Source organism: Xiphophorus maculatus, chromosome 18, assembly GCF_002775205.1.
Source record: "Xiphophorus maculatus strain JP 163 A chromosome 18, X_maculatus-5.0-male, whole genome shotgun sequence".
NCBI lineage: Eukaryota > Metazoa > Chordata > Actinopteri > Cyprinodontiformes > Poeciliidae > Xiphophorus > Xiphophorus maculatus.
The window spans coordinates 3,072,658-3,098,850 of NC_036460.1; the positions used below are offsets into that span (position 1 = coordinate 3,072,658).

Below are 26,193 nucleotides of genomic sequence, written 5' to 3' on the forward strand. Positions count from 1 at the left end.
CAGGCAGAATCAGGGCCCACACTGCAAAAACACAAAATATGACCAATTATTCTGGTTTCTGGTGGAAATATCTTAGAACACTTTAAATAAGACAAAACTAATTTACAAGTAACATTTCAGCAAAAAATGTGAGCTTGCTTTAAGTCATATCTTAGAGAAAAATTACTTGTAAATTAGTCCAGTTTTAATTGAATTGTACTAAAATATTTGCACTATAAACTAGACAAAAATACTTGGTAAGACTTTGTGTTTTTGCAGTGCACTGAAGAAATTTGTAGTACGAAGAACCCAAAGCTTTGAGGTAAGTTGTCATTTTAATAAATAAATTAGTTTTAAAGCTAAAATCTCAGAATTAAACACTTTTAGGAACAAAGTCTATGTAAAATGTGTTTGGGTACAAAAAGATGTTTCACTGCAAAAACACAAAATCTTATGAAGTATTTTTGGTCTCGTTTTTAGTGCAAATATTTCAGTACCTTAATTAAGACAAAACAAACTAACAAGTAACTTTTAAGTAACGTTTAATAGGTTTTTTTAAGTCCTTAATATTGATTCTACTGGCAGATTTCACTTATAACAAGACATTTTTCACACATAATAAGTCGCAATAATCTATAAATTGTATGATAACTTAAAGATTGATCAATTCTATTCTGATTATTAAAATTTATTGAAGCTACATTTTGTTTGCAGAGACTTCATAATTAATTTTATTTATGATTTTGATTGTAAGTGGTTTTTTCCATAATTAATTTTTTTTTGTATTGTTGATATTTAAATGTTCTTAATGTCGAAGCGTTGAATGCTCTTTACAAAACTTGCGTTATTATTCCATTTTCAACAAATATATTACGAATTGTTTCAAAAACACCTGGACAATTTATCATCCAGTAAAATTTCTCATGACTTTTTCATCAATACTAAGGAATTGTTGACTTAAAACAAGCTCCTATGTCTTGCAGAAAAGTTACTTGTAAATGAGTTTTGTCTTATCTTTATTGTACTAAGATATTTGCTCTATAACCCAGACCAAACATACTTGGTAAGATGTTGTGTTTTTGCAGAGCAGCGGCTGAAAAGTCAGAGCACAGCGGACGCTTTGTTTTTTCCCCTCTCTGCACAAACGGGGATAAATGGATTGTTTTGAAACCATGGCAGAGAAAACAGAGGGATTTCCCTCCTCCGCCCAGCGACGGCTGAGCCAATGTCGTCTTTTTAAGAATGCCAAAGAGCCGGTTCCCTCCGCTCTCTGCACGGACATGCAAAACACACAAACCCAACACTGCACTGCAAAACCACAGAACCTTACCAACTATTTTTAGTCCAGTTTATAGTGCAAATATCTTATCACACTTTAAATAAGACTAAACTAACTTAGAAATGTGTTTGTTTTAAGTCAATAATTCCTTAATATTGACTAGCGAGACATTTCCCCATTTTATTAATTAGATGTTCTACCAATAGAACTAGTCATTTATATTAATATTAAGGAATTATTTACTTAAAAGAAGCTCAAATTTCTTCCTGAAAAGTCACTTGTAACCAGAGTTGGTTTGGCTACATTTATTCAATTACATTTACAGTAACGTCTTGTAAAAAACATACTTGTATGAGTATTTTTACTACACTGCACTTTGAGTAATATTATTATGAAGTATTTCTACTGTTGAGTAAAATTTCTGGATTCGCTTCACACTGAATGTAAACATGTTTTAACCAAAACTTCAGCAGACACAATGAATAAAGATAATGGAGTTGGAGCTTTAATAAACTCAGTCTTACAGGCTTTTATCATTTTACAATATTATAGATGAGAAGTTTGTCCAAATGTGTTTATTTATTCTTTGAATTCATTTTGTTTTAGTTGTTTCTACAGTCATTTATATTAAGCTCTGTTGCGCTGCTCTGGACGGTTGGTGGTTACCATAGCAACCGGTAACTTACAGCCACGCCCCCTTTTTTCCGTTCGCGGTTCTGTAACTGTGGTATGTGTTGGGTGGGATCAGCTCTGTTTTCTTTACAAGTATATTTTAACATAGTTTAGACAAATGTAATAATATTCATATTTATCTGTTATCATTCTTAATGTTGTGCATTTTAGCTGTGTTTAAATTTACAACTGCTAACTGCTGCTAACTGCTAACTGGGAGTTATTGCTCTGTACTTTGTTTAGTTGTATTTTATTTAGTGTACAGAAGCTGCTGGGCTGATTTTAACCACCATCTTGATTCGAATCTTTTCTTAGAAAGAATCCGGTGAACCTGAGAGTTTCTGTGGTGAAATCAACCTGCTGGAGCTGAGACGGTTACATCAAACTGAGTTTCCCAAACTTAGTATATGTATGTTTGTATAACATTTTAACTTCACATATTTACTTAGATAATCTTAATTTTATTACGTGTAATAAATTAACTCTATTCTTTAAAGTTGGTCACTAGTTTTGATTTTTGTTTTTTAGTGCACACACCTGCAGTTTCTGTTAAAGTTTCATAAGTTTTTCATTGAAAGAAATGTTTTTTTTTTCTTTTGCCTAATTTTATTAATTTTGCTACTTATACGAATTATTGTCATTTTGGTCCCTAAAATACCAACATTTCCACTTAGCTTTTATATTTTTGTCCATCTGATGACATCATTTACTCAGTTACTCAGTACTTAGACTTTACCAAATACTTGTTTTACTTTTGCTTGTTGAAGTGATGCCACTTCATCACCAGTGAGTTTGTGTACTCTGTCCTCCTCTGCTTGTCAGTTTTGTCTTATTTCAAGTGAACTAAGATATTTGCACATGCACTGAACCAAAGTTACTTGGTAGGATTTTGTGTTTTTGCAGTGTGTGCTTCACATGTTGAACATTAACGCAACGCCCCGCTCCGACCCGCTCCGCCCCGGCCCGGTCCGGCCCGCTGCCAGCTGTTTCTGGCTTTGGCAGCAGAGAGAAGAGAGGAGGCCGCCGGTCGGAGTCATGAAGCGGCAGCTGGAGATCGCCGCCCTCGGCGTGGCCGCCGCAGGTTGGCTGGCCGCCGTCCTGACTCGCTGCCTGGCGCTGTGGACGGTCAGCGGGACGCTCGACAACCAGACAGCCAGCCTGCCTGCCTACTGGGATGGGGTGTGGCTACAGTGGGATCACTGGGATCTGGCCCACGATGGCAGCCTGCACTGCTCTTTCTACCAATCCCTGATGTCTCTTTCTGGAAGTTTTCGCACGTGGAGGGCTCTCATCATGGCCGCCATTGGAGTCGGGGGCTTCGCCATGGTGGTCGGAGGAGTGGGGCTGGTTTGGTTCCCACAGAGGGGCCAGATCAAGGTGTTTTCTGGGAGTTTTTTCATCGTGGCTGGGATCCTGCTGCTGGTTCCCACAGCCTGGACGTGCCACCACACCAGCCAGCCACTAGAGGGCGCGGTGCCGCTCAGGAGAGACTGGGGACCTGCTCTGTACCTCGGATGGATCTCCTTCGCGTTGATGCTGGTCGGTGGGGTGTTTCTGACCACCAGATGCCCCGCCGCTGGGGTGCAGGAGGGGCAGCCTGGCGGCCCCGAGGAGGAGGCCAGCAACCCGCTGAGCACCATCAACAGAACCGCGTTCACAAACAGCCAATACAACCGCAGGTCGCCGCCCATCTGACAGAACTGGACCGGGCAGCAGAACCAAAGAAAAGTGAAATTAATGCTCTCAGGAAAGCGTCTGACTGCACTTTTTTAAGATATAAAGGGTTAGAATTAACTTAAATGAGCAGAACTGCACAGACTTTATTAACAGGAACTGATGTTTGCTGTGTTTTGTTCTACTTTAACAAACTGTTTGTCTTTTTATTATGTCTATCCCAGTAAAACAGAACAAGACGGTGACTTGTTCATACAGCGGCTCTCTGGTATTGAGAAACGATTATTTCCTGGAGGCATTTCCACTACAAATGTGCGCAAAACTGTCAATGTTCCCGTAATGTAAAAATGAAACAACAAACAAACAAACACAAAAAAACCCAATTTCGCAATTGACTGCGAAGAAGGAAGTGCTGATCACAGCAGAAAATCGACGTCATCGTTTACATATGATGGAGTGTTAGGGCTATTGTGGCTAGAAAAGAAAATAGGAGCAAATTTATGTCAAAAAACTCAGAAATTTAGAGATTAATCTTAGAAATTATTTACAAAAACCTCTGGAATTTTTGAGCTTGAAAACGAAATTTTTAAAAGTCCAAATTTTTTAACTTTTGAGCTCAGAAAATCTCAGTTTTCTAGAAAATATGTGAAATGAATCTCAAAATTTGTGACAGTTTTTCTTGCAAATTTTGGACTTTTGAAGCTCAGAAATTTACAACTTTTTTCCAGAAATTTTCTGAGATTAATCTAAAAATTTCAGAGTTATTTTGGCAGAAATGTACTCCTGTCTTTTTCTAGCCACAATTTCCCTAACTTCAAATCCCCTTCTCCGCCCCCCCTACCCCCTGCCTTCATCCCTCCTCAATTTTTCTTTCTGCTTTCTGATTGGCTGGTTGAAATCCTACCAGAGGAATCTAAGTGAATGGGAGAAAAGCCAGAATGTGTTGTGAAGTGAGATGTAATTGTTTATTTTATGTTTATTTCTTAAATCCAAACATACCACAGTAAAAAAAGTAAACTCTGTTTAGAGTTGCTATGACAACACTAAATATTGGTGGATAATTTCAGCACAAACTACTGTTTGCAGAGATGGGTAGCAACTAGCTACATTTACTTGAGTAACATTTTGGGAAAATATACTTTTAGAAGAATTTTACTTTTTAGTTTTACTTGAGTAATTTTACTATGAAGTATCACTACTCGAGTAAAATTTCTGGATTTTCTGCCAGCTGTGAGTAACTGAATGAACAACCTTATTTTACCCAAAAGTTTTATATTGAAATAATTTGATTTGTTGTGACCTTATTTATATGAATTATTTTCATCTTGGTTTTTAGCATTTCCACATAACTTTACATTTTGGTCCATCTGATGATGTACATTTTAAATATTATCAAATACTTTTTCTTAGACGGCTACATTTTAGTAAAAACATGCTGAAGTAGTTGTACTTTTACTAGAGTATAACTTTTGGCTACTTTTCTGATCTGCAGACTAAACTGAATCAGACGTGATGGGAGGCGTAGAAACAGCTAGAAGAGGGATTAGTGAAGAATTTATACATTTTTACAACAGAGCAATAAACTTTAGACTAAATGTATGTGCTCAGAGTTTCATTTTCCCTGCAGTCGAACAAAATGACGACTGACAAAATTCATGTATTTCGTATATTTTATGTCAAACTGTTGTGTTTGGTTGAACTGGAATCAGACGCAGTGTAACAGGAAAAAACCAGGCATGTTGGAACACGACCCAAAGCACACAAACAGGATGGGTGGCGTTGAGTTGCCGTTTTGTTCTCTGAATCGAAGTCGCAGCCTTTAAAAAAGCACAAAAGTTTTGAACTTATTCTTCTGCAGCTTTACGGTTCCTCTGTGTTTCTTTAAATGTGATTTCATGTAGAAAATCTGCTGAATTTAACCTCGACTTTTCAGACGTTGTCAAATGTCGACATATCAGGATGAAAAACAATAAAAAAATAATTTTATTTAGTCATTCACTTTATTTATCCAAATTTAACACTGAAAGCCAAAGAAGCCTGACTCTTTAAACTTGACTCTTTCTTCTTTTAAACTTTCTGCTTTAACTTTAAATGAAACAAAATCATTTTAAACTTCAGATTTAACAATGTTTACTACTAGCAACATCACCATATCTGAGTTTTTCCTCTTAGCTTTGTGTGTTTATTCTATTTCAGAAGATGCAAAAAAAATCTTATTTTGCATCTTTTGTTCAAATCTTCTTGCTTTTTTAAAGAAACACTAGATAAATATAAAACATAAAGGAACATTTAATATAACAGCCTCCCTGGTAAAGCCGTTTAAAAATCCTGAAAACATTTTCTTCTTTTATTCCAGAATTAAAAAAGATTTTACGTCTGAACCAATAAACACTAAAGTCCCATTTTCAGTCTAAAGGCATTCATTTATTTATCGAGTTTATGATGTCACACTTTTGCAAACAAACCCACAGCATCACAGATCCTTCGCCGTGCTTATTAAATGAATCTGAGTTGCTTTTCCACATATTCAGCCTCTTTTTCACACAGCTCTAGCGTAGAAAACGTCAAACACTCCATTTCTGTTTGTGATGGTAGGACAAAAGCTGTGAAGTAGATGGTTCCTATGGAAACTCATCACCAATATGATTTTCACCAAACCTAAATGCCATGTATACCAGTCTTTCCCATTTTGAAGAGTGGCTTAAAAAAAACAAAAAAAAACACCTTCAGTCATATTTTTAAGGTGACATTTTCTGAAACAATTATGTCTCAATGTTATATTAAACACTGTTTTTCTCTGAAATAATAAAAATAATAATTTATTTGACATATTTCTATTGGGCTGCCAGGAAAAGTGACAGCTTGTGTGTATATTTATAATTATTTTATGTCAGTAAAATCCCCGTCTACAGAAAACAATCAGGTTTTTTTTCTGTCCAGCTGCAGAGAAGGATTAACTGTTGGAGTTAAATATTTACTTCTGGGCCTATGAAGATAAGGAAGGAGTCAAAGATGTGCACTAGGACAGGAAAATAATAAATAATAACATAAAGGTCAGAGCTAATTGCTGGCTTTAGTGTTTTACATCTGAACGCTGAAGCCTGCTATCGGATCGACTCTTCAGCAGTAAGATTAGTGGGAGTTTCTCTTAAACATAGCTGCTGCGTTAAAGGCTGAAATAAGGTGAGCTGGACAATAAACTGTGTCTCTGTAGGAGTTTTAGTGAATCAGAAGTGAATCAGCTCCTAAAGCTTCTCGTCTCCTTCCTCCACGTCCTTCAGGCTCAGCACCTCCAGAGAGCCTCGGCCTTTGGTCTCGCAGCGGATCAGCTCATCGATCTCCCTGAAGCAGCCGGGATCCACCAGAACCACCTGGCAGGGAGACAGGGAGGAAGGTTAGAGAGCAAAGGTCAGTGCTGTTCACTGAGCCACAGCGCTTAGCTGGGTTAGGAGAGGTTAGCTGAGGTCAGCAGCACTTAGCAGAGGTTAGCTCACCATTTCCAGCTCTTCGTCAAACTCCTCGCTCTCCACCACCTGCAGCAGCGGCTTCAGCTTCTCCCTCAGCCTCTTGGCCTCCTTGGCCGGCACCTCCAGCCGCAGCCGCATGTGGGCTCTCTGGATCTCCATGGTCTCCTTCAGCTGCCGGATCACTTCCAGGGCCTGGAGGGAGCAAACAGAGGGAACATGGAAGGAGCTGCAGACGTACAGTCCTGCACAAAATCGGGTCTTTAGCAGAAAAGACACAATTTCACCAGAAGAACTTTTTAAGATTAAAGAAAAAAGTATTTTTAATGAAAAAAAGCTTTGAAAGTTATTAAGTTCTGCCATGAGCAGCTCAGTCCGTGTCGTTCTCTCTCCTAAACGGACTCAGACGTTTGCTCAGTCGCGTCAGAGTCCTGCTGCTGATAATAATTTGGCGCTGATGTGTTCAAATTTGAAGTATATCCTTAATTGTAAAACCATCTTGTGAAGTTTTACTTCACAAGATGCTCAACAACTCCTCATTTTATTTTTTGTTACAAAAAATTATTACTTAATTCTCCTAATATTCCAACTTAATTCTGGGAATGTTTACGCTTTTATTCTATTGTCGTATGACTTTATTCTCGTATTACTACGACTTTATTCTCGTATTACTACGACTTTATTCCGCCGTACAGTTGACCTGAATTTTAAGTCCAAATAAATAGAAACATTCTTGTCAAACAAGATGGCTGCCCTGGGCGTGCTAACATCACTCTGACCCAATGAGCGCGTTGGAGGGAGGAAAAAAAAAAACAGATTTTCAAAAAATGTAATCTTCAGAAAGTAACAATTTTCTGCTTTATCTGAACAATTATGCTGAATATTTATTTAGTGCCAATTCAACACAATTCAGCCCAATTTACCCCAGTTTGTATTTCAACTCAGTTATTATGATGTTTAATTTTACTTTACTTCAGGTTTTGCTTCATTTTAGTGTTCAGACCTGGAAAACATACTAAAAAGGGGTTATACAGAGTCTTAAAACATTTGAAAAAGCTGATAGTAGTTATGATTTTGTACAACAGCACCAGATATTTCCACTTCCTGTTTGGAGCTGTAGGGCTCAGTTTTCCCCGCTGACCTGCTGCTTGGTGCTCTTGTTGGGCTTCACAGAGTAGTGGATGTCCTTCATCGCTCGCTCGATCAGACTGACGGTGTAAGGCCTCTTAGTGTTTGGATTCACACACTTCTCCGCCACGATGGTGGCGATGTCTCTGAACATCGCCTCCAGCTGGCTCTGCCTCTCCTTGTCAGACACCTGGAGTTCCCCTTTGGACAAAATCTGTTATAAAAAAACAACAACAGAACAGAACGTTCAGGAAACGATCCGAATGCCAGGGGTAGAAACTCCTCGTGCTTTATTCACCTGCTTGCAGATTTCTGTTTGATCACCTGTTCCAAACGCTTTCACCAGATCATCCTTCTTCGCCATCTGACCTTTGGAAACATTGACAAAAACAGAGTGTGTCTGCAGCACCTCGTCCAGGTCCTTCTCTCTGCAGTAAAAACAAGAAAATAAAAACGTTTGTTTCACCCAACGGTCAACCGAAAACAAAAAAACGCATTCTGAAAGTCTCACAACTGCTTTCAAAACGGACAAATAGCCCGTTTAAACCCCTAAAAAGTCGGAGAAAAGTCCCGGATGACGGAGTTTTAAAGTGACTCACGCGCCTGATCTCCAGCTCATGACTTTGTTTTTGTAGCACGCGATTTCAAACCGCTTCCCGCCCTTCTTCATCCGAACCACAGCGACGTTGGTCAGCCGGATCTGGTTTGTTGGGGTGAATATGGACATGTTTTTGTTTGATAAGACACTAAGAGAAGTGTCTTCGAGTCGCTGCTACAGTAAATAAGATATGACGTCGCCGGATGTGTGTCTAGAAGAAGGAACCGGTGAGAAATGCGAAATGTGAAATAATAGTTCCGCTCCCCGAAACTCTGTCGATATCAGCGCCAAAAACTCTAAAAAACGAACATTTATAAAATATTTTTTAAAAACAGCTATATCTTTCTTCATTTATTATGGTAAATGAAAGCTATAATTACGTTCTTAAATTAGAAATGGACAAATTACCAGCTATGTGACTAACTGTAAACACTGATGGATTGATTGTGGCCCTTAGAAAAATGTCAGAAATTATTTAACTGTCAGTGATGTAAATTGTCAGAAAGACAGCGGTCTTTTCAGTGAGATAATTTTACATTTGAAGACGTTACTTAAATTTCATTAAACTTTTCTTTCCTTCGTGATAGCAGAAAATAAAAACCCTAATCTTCATCGCCTTTCTTGTTAAGTTTATCTGTATCTGCTGCCATCCAGTGGTCATTTAGAAGAACTGCGTTTGGTTTTTGGGCAGATTTTGGCCATTTTCAGATATAAAAAAAAATATTTTAAAATTTAAATTTGTTTAAAGCACACAATCTTACTTAAACGTTAAAATTTTCTGTATGAACGTTCAAAAATAAATGTGACTATTCAAAATTGGGCCAAAAATTCTCATAAGGACAAAAATTTTAAAGCTTTTTCTCAGACGGATTCCTAAATCAGCTGACACTAAATAATAATAATAATAATAATAATAATAATAATAATAATAATAATAATAATAATAATAATAATAATAATAATACACACAACTTTGAGAAACGTAAAGAGCTGTCAAAGACTTCGACTCCCAGCATTCCTTGCGGCCAACCAACATGGCAGCGTACTACAGCACAAGCTTCTGAGGACGCAGTATTTTAAAGTTTTCCGCTTTTGCAACCATGTTAGCTTTACTTACAGTTATTTCCTTTCTTGCGGGCTCTTTGTCTACCTCCGACACTAAAGGTGAGTTTTTTTAAGCGTTTGCTTTAACTAAAAACCTCTTTTACGTCTTCATGTTTTGGTCGAGCCACACTGTTGATTTCTGCCCCAGATAATTTAAAGCGGGTTTTAACGCTTTTTGTCTTGAGACGTTGGGCTGGTTTTTGTGTTTTTGGTGAATATTAGAAGAGTCAGTTGGACGTTTTTTCTCCGTGCAGTCCCACAGGATGTCCGCAGTCCCACTGAAAACTATCTGCTGTGGACGTGGAACAACAGACTCTACGTTTATTCTGCTGCTGCTCTGCTGCTGGGTTTCTGCTTCTTACTGCAGGTTACACGAAGGAAGGTGAGTCCTGTCTTAGTGACGTCAACACCACGCACCATTATTGTTCTTCATTAATCCTCTCTGTTGTTGCCTTTTCAGATAAATCATACAAAAGATTCTGGTTTGAAGGTTCAAAAAGCTGCAAAAAACAAAATCAGCTCAGATAAAGATGGTGATGTTCATGTTTCAGGGGTTAAAATCTTCTACGGCTCACAAACTGGAACAGCAAAGGTACACAAATCCTCCACATCGTAGAGAAAACATACGATTATATAAATATACAAAAAATGGCTTCTTTAGCCTCGACAATGTGAAATACACAAAGATTAGCTTAGTGTATTTGAGACGCAAAATCACGACAGCATATTTCTGCCAGTATAGATAGAAAAAATTAAACATTTTCTGTGGAAAACTCAGAAAGTTTGAGATTATTCTCAGACATTTTCTGTAGAAAATAAGGATTTTTTTTTGCTTTAAAAGTAAAATAATTGCGAAAAAAAAATCTGAAATGTTGAGATTATTCAAAAATATTTTGAGAAAGAGAACTTGGAAAATTCAGAAGTTCAAAAGGTAAAACCTTTTTGACTTGTGAAAATTTTCAAAAGTTGTAAATTTTAAACTTTTCAAAATCAGACATTTTTCTAGAATACAGAGATTAATCTAAAAGTTTCAGAGTTTTTTTGGGTGTAAATTTAAAGTAATAAAAAGTGTAGTACAATAATCTTTGATGGAGAAGTAGAAAAAATGGCCAAAATCTGCCCAAAAACATTTCTACAATAATTTAACATACTTTTAAGAAAAAAATGGACATTCTCTGATGTTGGACAGTTGTAAATATGAAAGGAATTTTTTTAAATTAAAATACATTTCTGATATGAAAGATAGAATATTTATGAATTCAGAAATCTGTAAGAAAAAGCCCAGGTGTCCAGTGATTACAAAGTCAGACGTTTGCGACAAATTCACAACTTCTTGACATCAGGGAATGTTCAGATGCATTTCTGATAAATATGTGAAATTACCGTATTTTCTGCTGTTCATGTGTTTTTCTGTTTCTCAGGGTTTTGCCTCGGAGCTCTCGCAGGAGGTGCAGACTTTGGGTATCCCAGCGGAGGTGATAGACATGAAGGACTACGACCCAGACGATCGACTTGCAGACGAGGTAAGCAAAGTCCAAACACGTCCGATTTTTACTCCAGGATTCCTGCAGAGTCGGGAAAAGTCTGGAATTACATTTAAGTGCTTTTCTGATTGCTTAAAAAAAAGAATAGTGTATTAAAAATGATGTTATTTCCAAATCCAATCAATCAGTCGTTGCATGTTTTCTATTTAAACCCTGACTCATGTAGAAATATGTGATATGAATTCATAGCAAATGTTTGCACTGGTTCCTTAAAAGAACGAGGAGCTCATCCTCACCACGGTGCGTTGGAGCCACTGCAATGTAACAAATCCAAACGGGAGGTTTTACACACTGAAGAGAGTTCTTTAAATTACTTTACAAAGATTAGAAATATGAGTATATGACTAATTAATCCAGAAAGAACAACTGGAAAGAAGAGAGAACAAAGGAAAAAAAAGATCAGACAGATCAGCTTATACTTTATAAACAAAACTCAGCTGTTCCAATAGAAATTTCAAAATAATCAGTCACTCTTTCAGTCCTTCACAATAAACACTACAAAACCAAAACTCACCGGTTGTTGTCTCAGAGTAAAAAGGAAAAGATGAGCAATATGGGGGAATTTACTGCCATAAAGTCGAGAGCACATTTAGAGTTTGAAAACAGGATTTCATCTCTTTGTTCTCAAACCTTCTGCTTTCTCTCAAATCTTTGTGTTCACGCTCAAACTTTCTCCTCGCGCTCAAAACTCGTCTCTGCACCGATTAACTCTCTGCTTGCAAACCTCTCTGCTCGTTTGCGCATCTCTTCTGCTCTCTCGTGGAACAGGAAGTACCGTTGCCTGGCAACCGTCCCAGCCAATAGAGTGAAAGTGCTTTACTGGGCGACGGGAAGACATTCTTGCGTCTATAATAATACCAACTAGAAAATTTCTGAAGAAATTTAACCGGGGCCTGCCAAAGTGTGCCCGTCGGTTTGGACCCAGCGTTCTGATGCTAGAAATTAGCATCGATGCTAAAGAAAGCTGCAACGTAATCAATAGCATGTGGAGATTGACAAGAATGTTTACTAACATGGACTTGCACCATTCGGTAGGATAAAGTGAGTGTGTCAGCTAAAATTAGCAAAAATGCTAATGTTAGCATCATTGCTGTCACTAGCATGTGGGACATCACTAGGATGTTTTCTATAATGGTATTACTCCATTCAGTAGACTAAACATGGCTAATAAGTCAAATAAATAGGTAATAGCTTATATAAGCTAAAATGCTAATGCTAATGAACTGCCTTGCTGCGCAAGGCAGTTCCCTAACCTGAGAGAAAAAGATAATGCAGAATAATATTATTGCACCGCCTGCGGCGGTGCACTAACCTCAGGGGCATGTTGAGGCTTTTATTTTGAAATTTTTGTTAAGCTTAATTTCAAAGGTCCAAACTAATCCCATGTCTAATAGTCACTGGGTTAAATCAGTTATTTATTGCTCAAAAGAGCAATTACCTAATGTAAGATTTCTCAAGGCTTTTATTTTGAAATTTTTGTTAAGCTTCATTTCAAAGTGCCAAACTAATCCCATGTGTAACAATTGCTGGGTTAAATCAGTTATATAGTGCTCAAAAGAGCAATTATCTGATGTAAAAATTGTCAAGGCTTTTATTTTGAAATTTTTGTTAAGCTTAATTTTAAATTGCCACACTAATCACATGTGTAACAGTGCTTTGGATAAAAAAGTCACATAAAGCCAAAAAGAGCAATTATCTGATGTAAAAATATTCAAGGCTTTTATTTTGAAATTTTCAGTATGCTTCATTTCAAAGAGCTAAACTAATATCATGTGTATCAGTGCTTTGGATGAAAAAGTCAAATAAAGCCAAAAAGAGCAACTACATGATGTAAAAATATTCAAGGCTTTTATTTTGAAATTTTCAGTAAGCTTCATTTTAAATTGCCACACTAATCCCATGTGTAACAATGGTTGGATAAAATCAGTTATAAAAAGCCCAAAACACAAGTAGTTCTAAAGGCCAGCTCAGTCCTCCTCTGTAGTAACTGACAGTTCCACCATGTTGTAGTTCTGACATTCAGCTCAGACCTCTTTTGTAGGCACTCAGTGTCCGCCATGTTGTAGTTCTAACCTTCAGTCATTGTAGTTCTAAAGAGCAGTTCAGAGAGGCAGACTAAATTCTGTCTATTTTGAGTCTAACTGACACTGTTTTGTGTCAGTTAGACTTTTGTTTTGAGTTAAATTTGGCTCGTTTTTTGTTAATTATGTCGCCACAGTTACTCGAAATGCCAACAAAAGTAATAGCTCCCCTAACGGGATTGAGCCTCACGTTTTGATATATATATTGTGAGGGGGCATGCAGCGGTACGAGCCGCATTAACAGTAGTAGGAAGCGGCAGTTATTTTGAGGTGTAGAACAATAGGTGCCTGCCATGCAATGCATAGGGATTACATCCCTATGCATTGCTATGGGCAGGCCCCAACTAGGGATGCACCGATTTATCGGCCAGCTGATTTATTGGTGCCGATTTCCCTAATTTTGAGAAATTGGTGATTTTTACATGTGAAGCCGACCTTATCTACCGATTTTATCGACCTCGGTAAAGGTATTTAAATCAACTGCTATCTTCTTCTGCTCTGCGCTGAGAGAGGTTTGACTAGCAGACCGGCCTACCAGATCATGTCTATAAGTTTGTAGTTAACAATAGTCATCTCACTGTTGGCAACTCATCAATTTATTGCTATATTTAGCAACATTTTAGACAAAAAAAAATCGGTGTCGGCCAAAACGGAATCGGCAGGTCCGGATTTTTAATAGATCGGTAATCGGCCAGAAAACTGCAATCGGTGCACCCCTAATACTTACATTGTATTTTATTTATTTATGTTTTAATCTCTGTTCTTAACCTTTTTTTCCACAGAATATTTTATTTTATTGTCACAGTACATTAACAAAAGGACAGGAGTAAATTTCCGCCAAACAAATCTCAGATTTTGTTTTTTAGAAAAAATCGTAACATTTCTCTGTTTGAAAAGTCAGACTTTTGAACCTGAGATTAATCTCAAAATTTCAGAGTTTCCCTGATCCATGAAGGTTTCCTGCTTTAATTTCTACGCTCTCTGTCTGTCCGTCTCCTTCAGTGCGTCAGTAAGTCCGTCTGCGTGTTTCTCGTGGCCACGTACTCGGACGGACGGCCCACTGAGAACGCCGAGTGGTTCTGCAAGTGGCTGGAAGAAGCTTCCACCGACTTCCGCTACGGCAACTCCTTCCTCAAGGGGCTCCGCTACGCCGTGTTCGGCCTCGGCGACTCCGTCTACGTCGGCCACTACAACACGGTCAGATCAGAACCAAACAGAACCGAAATGGCTCGACAGCTTCGTTTATTCTGCCGGTTCCATTCCCGCCGCAGGTGGGTAAAAACGTCGACAAGTGGCTGTGGATGCTGAGCGCCAGGCGAGTGTTGAGCAGAGGAGAGGGCGACGGCAACGTGGTGAAGAGCCGACACGGCAGCGTTCAGGCGGACTTCCGGGCCTGGGAGGTCCGGTTCCTGAGCCGCCTCAAGGCTCTGGCCAGAGGGGAGAAGAAGAGCTGCAGCGGGAACTGTAAGAACGGCGCTTCCTGTAAGAACAGGAAAAAACACGGAGCGCAGGAGGAGGAGGAGAATGGATCCGAGGTAACAGAAATCTGGTGACAAACACAAAAATGTCTTGTTATAAGTGAAATAAGCTGCCAGTGGAACTGGTCAAACACAGAACTTCAACTCCTTCTCAGAGGAAAAAGAAACTTTCCATAAAAAAGAAATAAATAAAAATACATCCAAACTATTTGGACTGTTTTAGAGATATTTTCACAGGGTGGTAACATTTATTGTGTTGCTAGTCTGGTTAAAAAAGGGCCTTTTCACGTTTCACATCTCCAAATCAACATAAACGCAGTTAATCGATCGGTTTTCAACCAGTTTTCACTGAGCGCCATTTACAGCGAGGGAACGTAAAATCCCATGTTCTCAGAGAGACTGTAGAGAATAAAGAGAAAAATAAAATATTTTTTTTATGTTTCAGGTGGAGCTGATTGAATCCAGCAGTGAGGAGGAAGAGTCCGGCTTGTCGGGTGAGAAAATGTCCCGCTCCGTGGTCGACGTGGAGGATCTGGGCAACATCATGAATAACGTCAAGAGAGCAAAGGTTAGGTTTCACCCACGATCAAAACGGCTTTTTGAGCTGCACATGCTGGAAAAATTGTGTGCAAAACTTAACCAATATTCCACTAATATAAAAAAACACCATTTTGTAATTGCATTGTTTCCGTTAGCCATTCCAGGCCGAACGTAGCCTTGCCAAATTTGCAGCATCGTAACTCCACCACACTTTACGCCATCTAAAAAATTCCAACGGTTTCTGAAAGGGGAGACGATGCGTTCTCCAGCCAATATCGGGTTATTACTAGAGGTGTGCCGATCGATCGGCCACCAATCATAATCGGCCAATTTCTGTGAAAAAGTGTATGATCAGTGACCGCCGATCACTGACTCTTGTTACCGATCACCAAAACCGATCACATTTATCCGTTTATCTCACTTCTCAGCCTGCGTGTGCAGCTGATCTCCTCTTTCCTTCACACGGCTCAAGCGCGCAGCAACAAATCCTGTCGTGTGGAAATTTAACCTTTGAGTGGATGGGGAAGTTTGTGTGTTGCGGCGGAAAATTATCATGGGGGAGAAGCGCGTCAAAATGCATCAGCAAAACGATTCTAATATATTGAGGCTCAATGCAGGAAAAAAGCGAACAGACAGCAGGTAAAGCAGCACAACTACCAACACAACCCGGATTAGCATCACAGTCAGAAAGCTAAACAAATAATCTGAAAAATAATTTAAGTCAATGAGCTGGCGGTTAAAGATGCTGGTTATCAGAACCAGCATTAACCAGCTAGCCGATCAGAACCAGCATTAATCAGCTAGCCAATCAGACCCAGTATTAATCAGCTAGCCAAGCTATCAGGAAGTTATGATTTAGTAACTCAGGGTTGTTTATATTGATGCAACCTGCACTTGACTTTGGATGAATGTCTCCTGTATTACTTGACATTATTCAATGTAGGCAGATTTATTTGACTAATAATTTATGGAACTGAGAATCTTACTGTTAAATATTATTTTACTGATTTCGGGTTTTTCAGTCGTCCTTTTGGCTGAATAGCTGCTGCATTGGGCCTGCAAGTATTTTACATGTTTACGTCTAAATTAGGTGAATTTATTGCCAGATCTTTTTTTAATTTTGCCAGATGACTTAGTATCATTTCTACCTAAAGAGAAGAATTAACAGTCAATCCAGGTGATCGGCAGAGATCAAGGACGATCGGTATCAAAATCGACAGGAAAAAACCTGATCGGAGCATCTCTACTCTAGTTATTACGGTAATTTCATCTCCGCCGTAGTAGGGAGTGAAGAGAGGCTGTCTATTAATAGACGGTAAATTGAGAAAATAACTAGCTAGATATTGAAAGTTCCAGTTGTTACGGATAAATATATTTACTCACAGGACATTTAAAGAACTGCGGTGCAATTAAAATAAGCAAAAAATATCCAGGTGGACATTTGAAACTCGAGGGAAATTATTTTCTAAATTTCAAATTGTGCATTCGAACCTCATTGATGTTTTTCACACAGCAGAAGTTTGTGTCTCTACGTAAAAAGAAGCTTCAGCGTCTAGATTTAGTTGATTTTCAGGATTTACCAGGTTAAGGTATAAAAGCAGCATCGTCACCAGCATCCGTTCTAACCTTTCTCAGTGAAAATGGAAATCTGTCAGTGAGGGCAAAATGGCAGATGGGTTGATAGACATCAGAGCACGGCGGAGAAGAAATGGAGGCTTGTGTAAAATCTGCGACGCCCACTCCACAGATCTGTGAGGGATGAGTGAGTCAAGACGGGAAACTGGAGGAAAGAGACGTTACCAGTTCTGCTTTTCCGGGGGTCATTTTGAACGAACGAAATGATTCATTCATTTTATTTCCTACCCTTTAGCTCTAAAACCTAAACCAGTATAAACAACTGGGGGAGGAATTAGATGTTTCTGCCAACTGTGGTTCAGCTTTAAGAAGAAAATCCTGCTGCTTTTTTCTGATCACTGAACTTCATTCAAGAATTACAGCAATTCGATTGATTTAATTAATTGGTGGATTTTTAAACATTCATTTAAAAAGTAAACTGGCCTTAAGTATGTTAATCACAGGTCTTAAATTTTGGCTTATTTTGGTCCTAAACAACAGACGTCAGCTGTAGTTGCTTTTTTCCTAATCATTCACCTTCAGGAATTTATGTAATTCGATCGATTGGTGGATTTCTAAGTTTGGGATTTATGCTTTGATTTGTCTTTTTTTTTTCTTTTTCTTTTTACCCCTCCAGGGGGTATTTTTGTGGGCTCTAGTGTCCCTTATATGACAGTGGGCTGGCAGGAAACGAGGAAGGAGAAGGTGGAAGACATGCGGCAAATGTCGTCGGGTCCGGGAGTCGAACCCGCGTCGAGGACTGAAGGCCTCCAAATGTGGGTCGCGCTAACCGCTACGCCACCACGGCACGCCCTTTGATTTGTCTTTTAAGTGTATCCTTAAAAAGTCTTAGTCATATATTTAACATTAGGGCCTTAAAATGTCTTGAATTCATTTTAATAAAGTAAGTTGGCCTTTAATAAGTTAATCACTTAACTTAAGTTAATCTTAAGTTTTGTCTTGCCAGGACTATTTAATCTTGTATATTTTACATATTTATTTTTCTCTGACTTTTCTGTTAGGCAACAGTTTGTAACTCACTGCTAACATAGCCTTGCTAACTCTGTAGCTATAAAGCTAGAAAGCTAACTAACATAGCCTTGCTAGCTGTGTAGCTCTAAAGCTAGCAGGCTAGCTAACATAGCCTTGCTATCTGTGTAGTTGTAAAGCTAGCAAGCTAGCTAACATAGCCTTGCTAGCTGTGTAACTCTAAAGCTAGAGTACAATTTCAGTACAATTTGTATATGTTTTTTGCATTAGCAGTTTTTAAAATATATTTAGTTTCCATAAAAACATGTAAATGTATATAAAATGTTACATTTTGGGAGTTACTTTTTTTTATAAATAAAGCAGCAAAAGTAGTTCCATTTTTTTTTTTAATAAATATGACAGCATTTTGTGTTTATTTATTTTTCTAATCTATGTAGAATCTTTAGGTAATTTTCAACTTTTAAAAGATCATTGTGAAGCTTTTCACTGTCAATATTTCCAATATTTATGTAAAATAAATATTTCTTTTCACTTAAAGCAGCTGATCGACACAGAAATAGTTTTTTTCTTCATTCACTCTGAATTCCTCATAATCTGAGAGCTTAAAGTCAGAAACCTTTAATTAGATTAAACATTTTTTTAAATTCTTTATCCTAGAAAAGCTTAACTGAAGGGAAATCCTTGAACATGTTAAAATCACTCAGCCTTTGAAGGAACTAAAACCCCGAATTAAAACCCATCCATGCAGAAATCTGCACACCGTCTCCGGCGTTCTTTCAAAATGTCGGTTTCTTTTGGACACGTTTGCTGACTCGGGATCGGCTCCTTCGCTGCTCCGCTGAGGCGACGCGCCGACGTTTAAATCCCCGCCGACCGGCGCAGGAAGTGGCAGCTGCACAGTAATTGGGTGAAGCTGTCGTTTTACGGACGGCTCGTTAATCACACCTTTCTGCTGGCGGCTTTTCTGGGGATTATCGATCCTCTGTTTGTGAAACGCAGCGTGTCTCTGGGATGTTTAACTTTTTAAACAAATTGCATTAACGGGACAAAAAGGTGTTAATCTGTCAAATAAATGGGATTCAGCAGATTTAACAGCAAAACAAGAACCTGCTGGTAACGGAGCAGAAACCATCGCATCCAAACGTTTTTCCATGAACGCCAAAATCGTTAAGTTGAAAACACTTTCAGGTCACAAAAAGTATTTACTTTTGTTTTGGTTTATCTGCTCAATAGTAATATAAAGTAAAATGTAATTCATTGTAGATAGAAAACTTAAGAAAAAGGTTTTGCACCATTATTTTATCATAAGACAGGCCAACAGTTTCTAATCTTTTGGGGTTGATTATTTTCTCTTTTTTTGCATTTGAGTAAAAGTACCTTGGTGATTGTTGTTGTAGTTACTTCAAAGTTAAGACAAACGCAGAAATATTGTTAATAAGAATTTATCTTTTCTATCTCACTTTTTAAAAAAGATGTTATTTATAAAAAATTTTAATCAAATGTTTATTTGTTATATAGAGCATTTTTCCAATAATTTCTGAGTTTATTTATTTAATTTTTATCCTTTATGGCCCTCCGTATCTCAGAGCTTTGCATCAGTATGAGGACTTGGCCTGAAGCACAGTGAAAGTATAATATCAACATGAATCAGTGCCACTTGAAACATATTAGCAGTTGTTTGGGATTGCACACATTGATACTGATGCACCGTTTTATGAATGTATTTTGGTTAAAAAGCCTTTTGTAGAGCAGAGCAACCCCGACTAGGAGCTGGTGGAGTGTTATCTGTGTGTAGATGTTAATAAATTACCTTCTAACCTTTGGAATATAAGAAATAAGTTCTAAAGGAGTGATGTGAAGCAAAAACTTGCCAGCAGAGCAGAGAAAGGTCATAAAACCCGACCAGTTCTTTCCCACACAGAGTAAAATGTCAAAGAAATGTCAGATACGGCGACCTGAGGAAACAAGGCGGCATGCAGGAACAAAATCTGACATAAAATGTATTTTTTACAAAACCAAAAGGGTATTTATAAACCTTCAGGGCTGATAAATAGGAGTAAAAATGTTTCATTAAGCAGAAATGGGAGAAATTACAAGAGTGTTATTATTCCATGAAAATATAATCGATGCTTTTATTAAGTTCAAAGTGCATCAAAGAAGAAGTTGATATGGTTCATCTTCTGCTTTTCACATACAAAAAGAAATTGATTTTTAAATATTTTATCCTCTGATCAAGGGAGAATTGATTTTGATCCCTGATTGATTGGCCTGTCACAATAACACATTTTGCTGGACGATAAATTCTCCCAGAAGTTATTTTGATTAATGATAATATTGTTTTGAGACCATTTTCAAGTAACATATTAGTAATAATGGCATTCTCAAGGATCAATAAGCTTTAAATTCTGATGAACATTTAAACACTGGAACTGGAAGACATTTTAAATGTCCAAGATGAATAAATAAAAACAACTGAAACAACAAACAAAATAAATTATGAGGTCTCTGCTAACAAAATTATGTTTCAAAAAAGCACCAGACTGAAAACTTTTATCACTCAGTTTTTGATAAAAAGAGAAAGAAAGAGGGAAAAAAAGATAAATCAAGCAAATGAAAATGATTAAGTTTCACTTAATTTATCATGCAATTAATTGATTTATTGTTTATTGTTACAGGCCTGCTGGTTGGTTGACTGGTGCATCACCAAGATGAGATAAAATAAAAAAACATAATCCTTTATTTGTCCCACAAGCAGGAAGTTTGAGCTGAAAGGGGACAGAGTGGAAAAATAAATTACAATAAAAACCATGTAATGTAGAAAAAGCACCAAATAAGGCTAAACTAGAAATATAAATATGAAAATATCCAAATATACGCACACGTACAGTATGTACAGTGATCTAAAATCAGAAAAATCACTTCTGATTATCTTATTGTTTTCATCTGTAAATTTCCAGTTGTGCACAAAGCTGGAGGTCAAAAAGACGATTTTTGTTTTTTACTTACCATCAATAATTTTATTAATGGAATGAAACGGGGAGATGTAGGTATTATGAATTTCAAAACCGCTTGTATTTTTCATCTTTCTCGCTTCGCAAAGTCTCGTTGCCATAGTAACTGACTGACAACACCACCAACTAATGTATCAGGATTCAACACCAAAGAGAGACGCAAAAGTCGAACACAAACATTTTCATTTGTGGGATCTGACGTCACGCTGCAACGTGTCCGTATCCTAATCAGTTTCTGAATAAATAAAGATAATTTAACTATGATTTGAAAGAATAAATGTTCTTCTGCAAGACGCACAAAAAGAGATCGACATTTTTAACATTTGGGTTAAAAAAGAAAACCATTTTACTTTCTGTCGTCAAAACAATCTTTTCTTTTAACTCCTGGCCATATTATTACGCCCCAGTTAAACCTTTAAAACAGGTTTTACATGTTTTTCAGGGTGTGAAAGAGGATCAAGGAGACGGCCAAATGGTGAAACTGACCAAACAGAACGGAGTGATGAAGACTGCAGATGAAGAGGAGAGAAGGGAGATGATCACCCCGGCGCTGAGGGAAGCACTGACCAAGCAAGGTGAGGAAAACCTGACTTTTATGTGAAAAACTGCTTGGAAAACGACAGACAAGGACATTTAAACGTTAAGAAGAGAATTACTTAATTAGCTAGAAAGTTCTTCTTAGATCTTCAGTGTCATTTTAACATTTAAAGAAAGGAGGAAGAATTGGATGCTGCAGCTGGAACACCTGTTTATAGAGATTAAACGTTGATTCTCCATGTTGCCGGTTTTTGGTTTAAAAATCTACAGAAAGGCCAGAAAGCGACACACAAATAAACATGTGAAGAAACAGCGACTCCTTCTAAAGCATCTAAATACTCTAAATCCTGCCGACCTTTCTCTGTTTTCTCTCCACACCGTTATTTTTTAAAAATTTTAAGCAGTTAACGAGGCAAGATGTCGGAACATTAAACTGCTGCTGCGCACATTACTCTTCAGGTTGTTGCTAGGCAACCGGAGAACGACTGAGTGAGTTGCTTGGCAACCAAAGAGTAAGCGAGTGAGTGAGATGATTCCGCCAACCTGAAAAGATTTAGGCTAAAGCTAAAGCTAAACCTCTGCCCAAATCTCCCAGAATGCTGTGCGGTTCTGGATCAGTGTTCAGTGAAATTATTGAAGATTTTGTTGGACGTAAAATAAAATATTCAATAATTTGAATATTTTATATAGACACATATACATGTCTATATATATAGACTTGTATATAGACATATAAATGTCTATATATTTCTACAGACATGTGATGATGAACACATGTCTATAGCAATTACTATTTATTGATTTATTATTCAGTCCTAAGTTCCTCAAAAATGAGTGAAAAAGCATCAAAAATCCTGAGAAGTTTAAATTTAGTTTTAATTTTAAAATTGGAGAGATAATTCTCAAACCTTCTGCCTGCATTTGTTTAACAACCATCTTTCAGAAACCAAACCTAAAAAAATTATTTATTCATAAGTATTCATCTCCATCTTTTCCGCAATTTGTATTTTCTAATAATTTATTTATTTTGCCTTTTTCAGGCCAGAGTTTCTAGAGGATTACGTCAAGCTTTGTCAGTTTCATCCTGCGCAGAATAGAGGTTTACAGTGTAAAGACATGCTGGTCGAACTGCTTGAATTATAATTATTTAAAATAATCATATAATAACTTTGATTAGAATAGTATGTTTTGCTGTTTCAAAAGCATTTCTGGGTTGCTTCTCACTGTGATTCCTTGTCTTTCCCATTTTGAACATTGGCTAAAATAAGTGGGCAGGGTTTCATATTTAAACTCCAGGAATCAAAACTAAAAGTTTCTAGACAATCTGATCAACTTAAAAAACAATTTAGATTAAAATATTCTTTATTTTTTCCTACTGAATCAAATTAAAGACAGGATTTCTGTAAAAATGTCATGTTTTTACCAGGTTGGACCATCAGTACCACATTAACAGGCCAGCCGTTTTCAGCCAACATTTCCTGCTGATAGCTTACAGAACCCGCTATAAATAGCGCCTCTTAGCGAGGCTTCACTCCGTTTGACCAAATAATGACCCGTTTCATGTGCCATGTTGGCAGCAGCCGCTCCTGGCAGGTGGTTGGTTTTATTTGGAAGTGAAGAACGGAGGATGGAGGTTTTGGCTTCGTTTCAGTGGCGTTGGGTCTTGAGGGAGACCGGCTTCCTGTTTCAGGCTTCTTAACACAGTGCACACGCAAAAGTCACATCCTGCCGAAACTACTGCTGAGTTCCCAGCAAAGTTTTAACCCACCATCAACAAAACTCAGGATGTTACAACTTTACCTGCTTTCTACAAGTTTTTGTTTATTTTTGTGTCTTCTGTTTTGGTGATATTGCTTTCTACCATTGTTGCAAAGTTTACCAAGTATTTTTGGTCTAGTTTCCTAAAATAAGACAAAACTAACATACAAGTAACATTTTAGCAAGAAATAAGAGCTTGTTTTAAGTCATTAATTCCTTAATACTCATGAGAAAGTACTAGTCCCCCTGTCTTGTAACAAGTGAAATAATCTATAAGAGGAACTAGTACTTTTTAATTCACCATTTAGGAATTATTTATGTAAAGAAGTCCTTGTATGCTAGTTTTGTCTTATTTCAAATGTACAGATATGTTTGCAACATAAACTAAACAAAAATACCTGGTAAGATTTTGTGTTTTGCAGTTTTGTCCAACCTACACTTGTGTTAAAAGCAACATTGCCAGAGTCACAATAACAAACTTTGCTGGACGTTAAATTGTCTCAGAATGATAATATTGTTGTTTTCTGAGCAATTTCAAGTCATATGATGGTAATAATAATAATACAGGAACCCAAACCCAAAAATCAGTAAACTTTACATTCTAATGAACCTTTAACACTGGAACTGGAAAACATTTTAAATATCTAAAATAAACAACCGAAACAACAAATAAAATGAACCATGAAGTCTCTGAAAATGTTCTTTGTACGAATTTTCTGCTGTGCTTTTACATGAAATGACTTATTCATTTCAATTAAATTTCCAAATGTCTAAAATACAAACAAACTTTTACCTTTTTTCTCACATTTATCACAATTAGGCCATGGATCAATACGAAGATACTTCTAGTGATTTCAAACCTATTCACTTACTTACTCATCAACATGTTTTGACCTTTCCTCCTTCAGGTTATAAGTTAATTGGAAGTCACTCCGGAGTGAAGCTGTGCCGATGGACCAAGGTAAAAAATAATTAGACATTTTCTACCAACTGGGCCACCAAACCTGCCTGAGTCACAGTCAGAGGTCTGTTTGTGATCTTAGTCTATGTTACGAGGGAGAGGAGGTTGCTACAAACACACGTTTTACGGCATCGAGTCGCATCGCTGCATGGAGACGACGCCCAGCCTGGCCTGCGCAAACAAATGCGTCTTCTGCTGGAGGTATGCAACCATTACAGCACACAGTACGGTAAATATATACATAAATCTGTCTGAAAAGTGGCTAAATATAACAGAGGTGGGTAGAGTAACCAAAGATTCTACTAAAGTAAGAGTAGGACTACTTCGGCATATTTTTATTTGTTATTTTGCTGAAGAAATGTTTGTAAGTGAGTTCTGTATTATTTTAAGAGTACTTGGCTTTAGATAGAAGCTTAAGTTTCCACTGCACCGTTACCTAGCAACCCCAGCTAAGCCCAACCTGTTCCCTAGCAACCCCAGCTAAGCCCAACCTGTTCCCTAGCAACCCCAGCCAAGCCCAACCTGTTCCCTAGCAACCCAATCCGCCAGTGGAAATGTTACTTTCTTTAACAATATTCAGAAATGATTGACTTATAACAAGTTCATCTATTTTGCTGAAAAGATACTTGGCTTTAGATAGAAGCTTAACATGTTATATTTTCTGTTTCCTAACTAAAAACAAGAAAAACTGAATCCTGCATCCTTTTCTGATTGCATTTTTGATAGTACTCATAAAGAGAGGTTGGTAAAGTGCCAAAAGTTGTACTCAAGTAAGAGCAGCACTACTTCAATATATATTTACTCAAGTAAAAGTAAAAAGTAGCCGTCCAAGAAATAAAAAGTAAGGGTAAGAAAGTATTTGGTAAAAAGTCAACTAAAGTACTGAGTAAGTGATCAAATTATCAATCAGTTAATATTTAAAAATTACATCATCAGATGCACCAAAATATAAAGTTAAGTGGAAATATTTTGTATTTTAAAAAACAAAATGACAATAATTCATATTAAAAAAATAACTAAATCAGGCAAAATAAAATGTTTCCAAATCAGTTTCATTGTTTTTCATTAGTAGGTGAAATAATGAGCCAGTGGAACTACAACTTTTTCATTTATATTAAGGAATTATTTACTTAGAACAAGCCTCTATCTTTCTAAAAAGTTACTTTTAAGTTAGTTTTGTCTTATTTTCAGTGCACTGAGATATTTGCACCAGAAACCAGACAAAATTACTTGGTAAGATTTTGTGTTTTTGCGGTGTGGGCTTTGTCCTTGTTACTATAATACGCTTTATTTGACCAAATACGCGTGTCTTCATCTTCCCACCTGTTGGTGAATGAAAGTAATTATTGCGTTGAGTTGAAATGTGAACGCTGATTGGTTCTGAGCGTTGAGTCTCCTCCGGTTTGGTTTCAGACAGCGGCTGTGTGGAGTTGGAAAGGTTGCCGTCGGAGCGTGCCGCGGTGAAACCGCGCGGCTGTCGCCACAGATCTGCCTTTCTGTCTGAAGGCCGATATGTGGGATGACAGGAAATAAGCTATTTCAGGGCGCAGATGCATCGCTGCTCCTGCCCTCACCTCGCTGTCACAACAGCTGCTATTAGATTGTTGAGAGTGATATCAGTGGACTTGAGGACGGTACTTGGAATAGACCGCACTGTTGTGATTTATTATAAATAGACATCAATGTTAGATGAGTATATTTTAAATTACATTTGTTTTTTCTTTTAAGGAAGACCTTACCCAAAAGGCCTGTCATGGTAACAAACTTTGCTGGACGATAAA

General features: G+C 37.5%; 3 protein-coding genes across 3 annotated transcripts in view; 2 read left to right on the forward strand and 1 right to left on the reverse strand.

Annotated features, from left to right (window-relative positions):
* The first annotated feature begins 2,902 nt into the window (after nucleotides 1-2,902).
* On the forward strand, nucleotides 2,903-4,267 carry LOC102234221 (claudin-4-like). The gene has a single exon (XM_005813019.2). The coding sequence runs from the start codon at nucleotides 2,966-2,968 to the stop codon at nucleotides 3,623-3,625; it is 660 nt and encodes a 219-aa protein (XP_005813076.1). The 5' UTR covers nucleotides 2,903-2,965; the 3' UTR covers nucleotides 3,626-4,267.
* A 1,739-nt stretch (nucleotides 4,268-6,006) lies between these two features.
* Nucleotides 6,007-9,006, reverse strand: sbds (SBDS, ribosome maturation factor). Its single transcript, XM_005813014.3, has 5 exons — nucleotides 8,796-9,006; nucleotides 8,495-8,624; nucleotides 8,210-8,410; nucleotides 7,099-7,263; nucleotides 6,007-6,975 (listed from the first exon to the last, which is right to left on the reverse strand). Exons 1-5 carry the CDS (start codon nucleotides 8,921-8,923, stop codon nucleotides 6,850-6,852), a joined length of 750 nt encoding a protein of 249 aa, XP_005813071.1. The 5' UTR covers nucleotides 8,924-9,006; the 3' UTR covers nucleotides 6,007-6,849.
* An 814-nt stretch (nucleotides 9,007-9,820) lies between these two features.
* The window catches only part of LOC102221516 (S-adenosyl-L-methionine-dependent tRNA 4-demethylwyosine synthase-like), a 41,593-nt gene continuing 25,220 nt past the window's right edge, over nucleotides 9,821-26,193 (forward strand). The window contains exons 1-10 of the mRNA XM_023351799.1: nucleotides 9,821-9,958; nucleotides 10,153-10,280; nucleotides 10,359-10,490; nucleotides 11,320-11,421; nucleotides 14,526-14,720; nucleotides 14,795-15,058; nucleotides 15,447-15,569; nucleotides 21,599-21,731; nucleotides 24,360-24,412; nucleotides 24,495-24,613. Of these exons, the coding sequence (XP_023207567.1) occupies nucleotides 9,895-9,958; nucleotides 10,153-10,280; nucleotides 10,359-10,490; nucleotides 11,320-11,421; nucleotides 14,526-14,720; nucleotides 14,795-15,058; nucleotides 15,447-15,569; nucleotides 21,599-21,731; nucleotides 24,360-24,412; nucleotides 24,495-24,613 (1,313 nt within the window). The 5' untranslated portion in view covers nucleotides 9,821-9,894. The remainder of the gene's footprint in view (nucleotides 9,959-10,152; nucleotides 10,281-10,358; nucleotides 10,491-11,319; nucleotides 11,422-14,525; nucleotides 14,721-14,794; nucleotides 15,059-15,446; nucleotides 15,570-21,598; nucleotides 21,732-24,359; nucleotides 24,413-24,494; nucleotides 24,614-26,193) is intronic.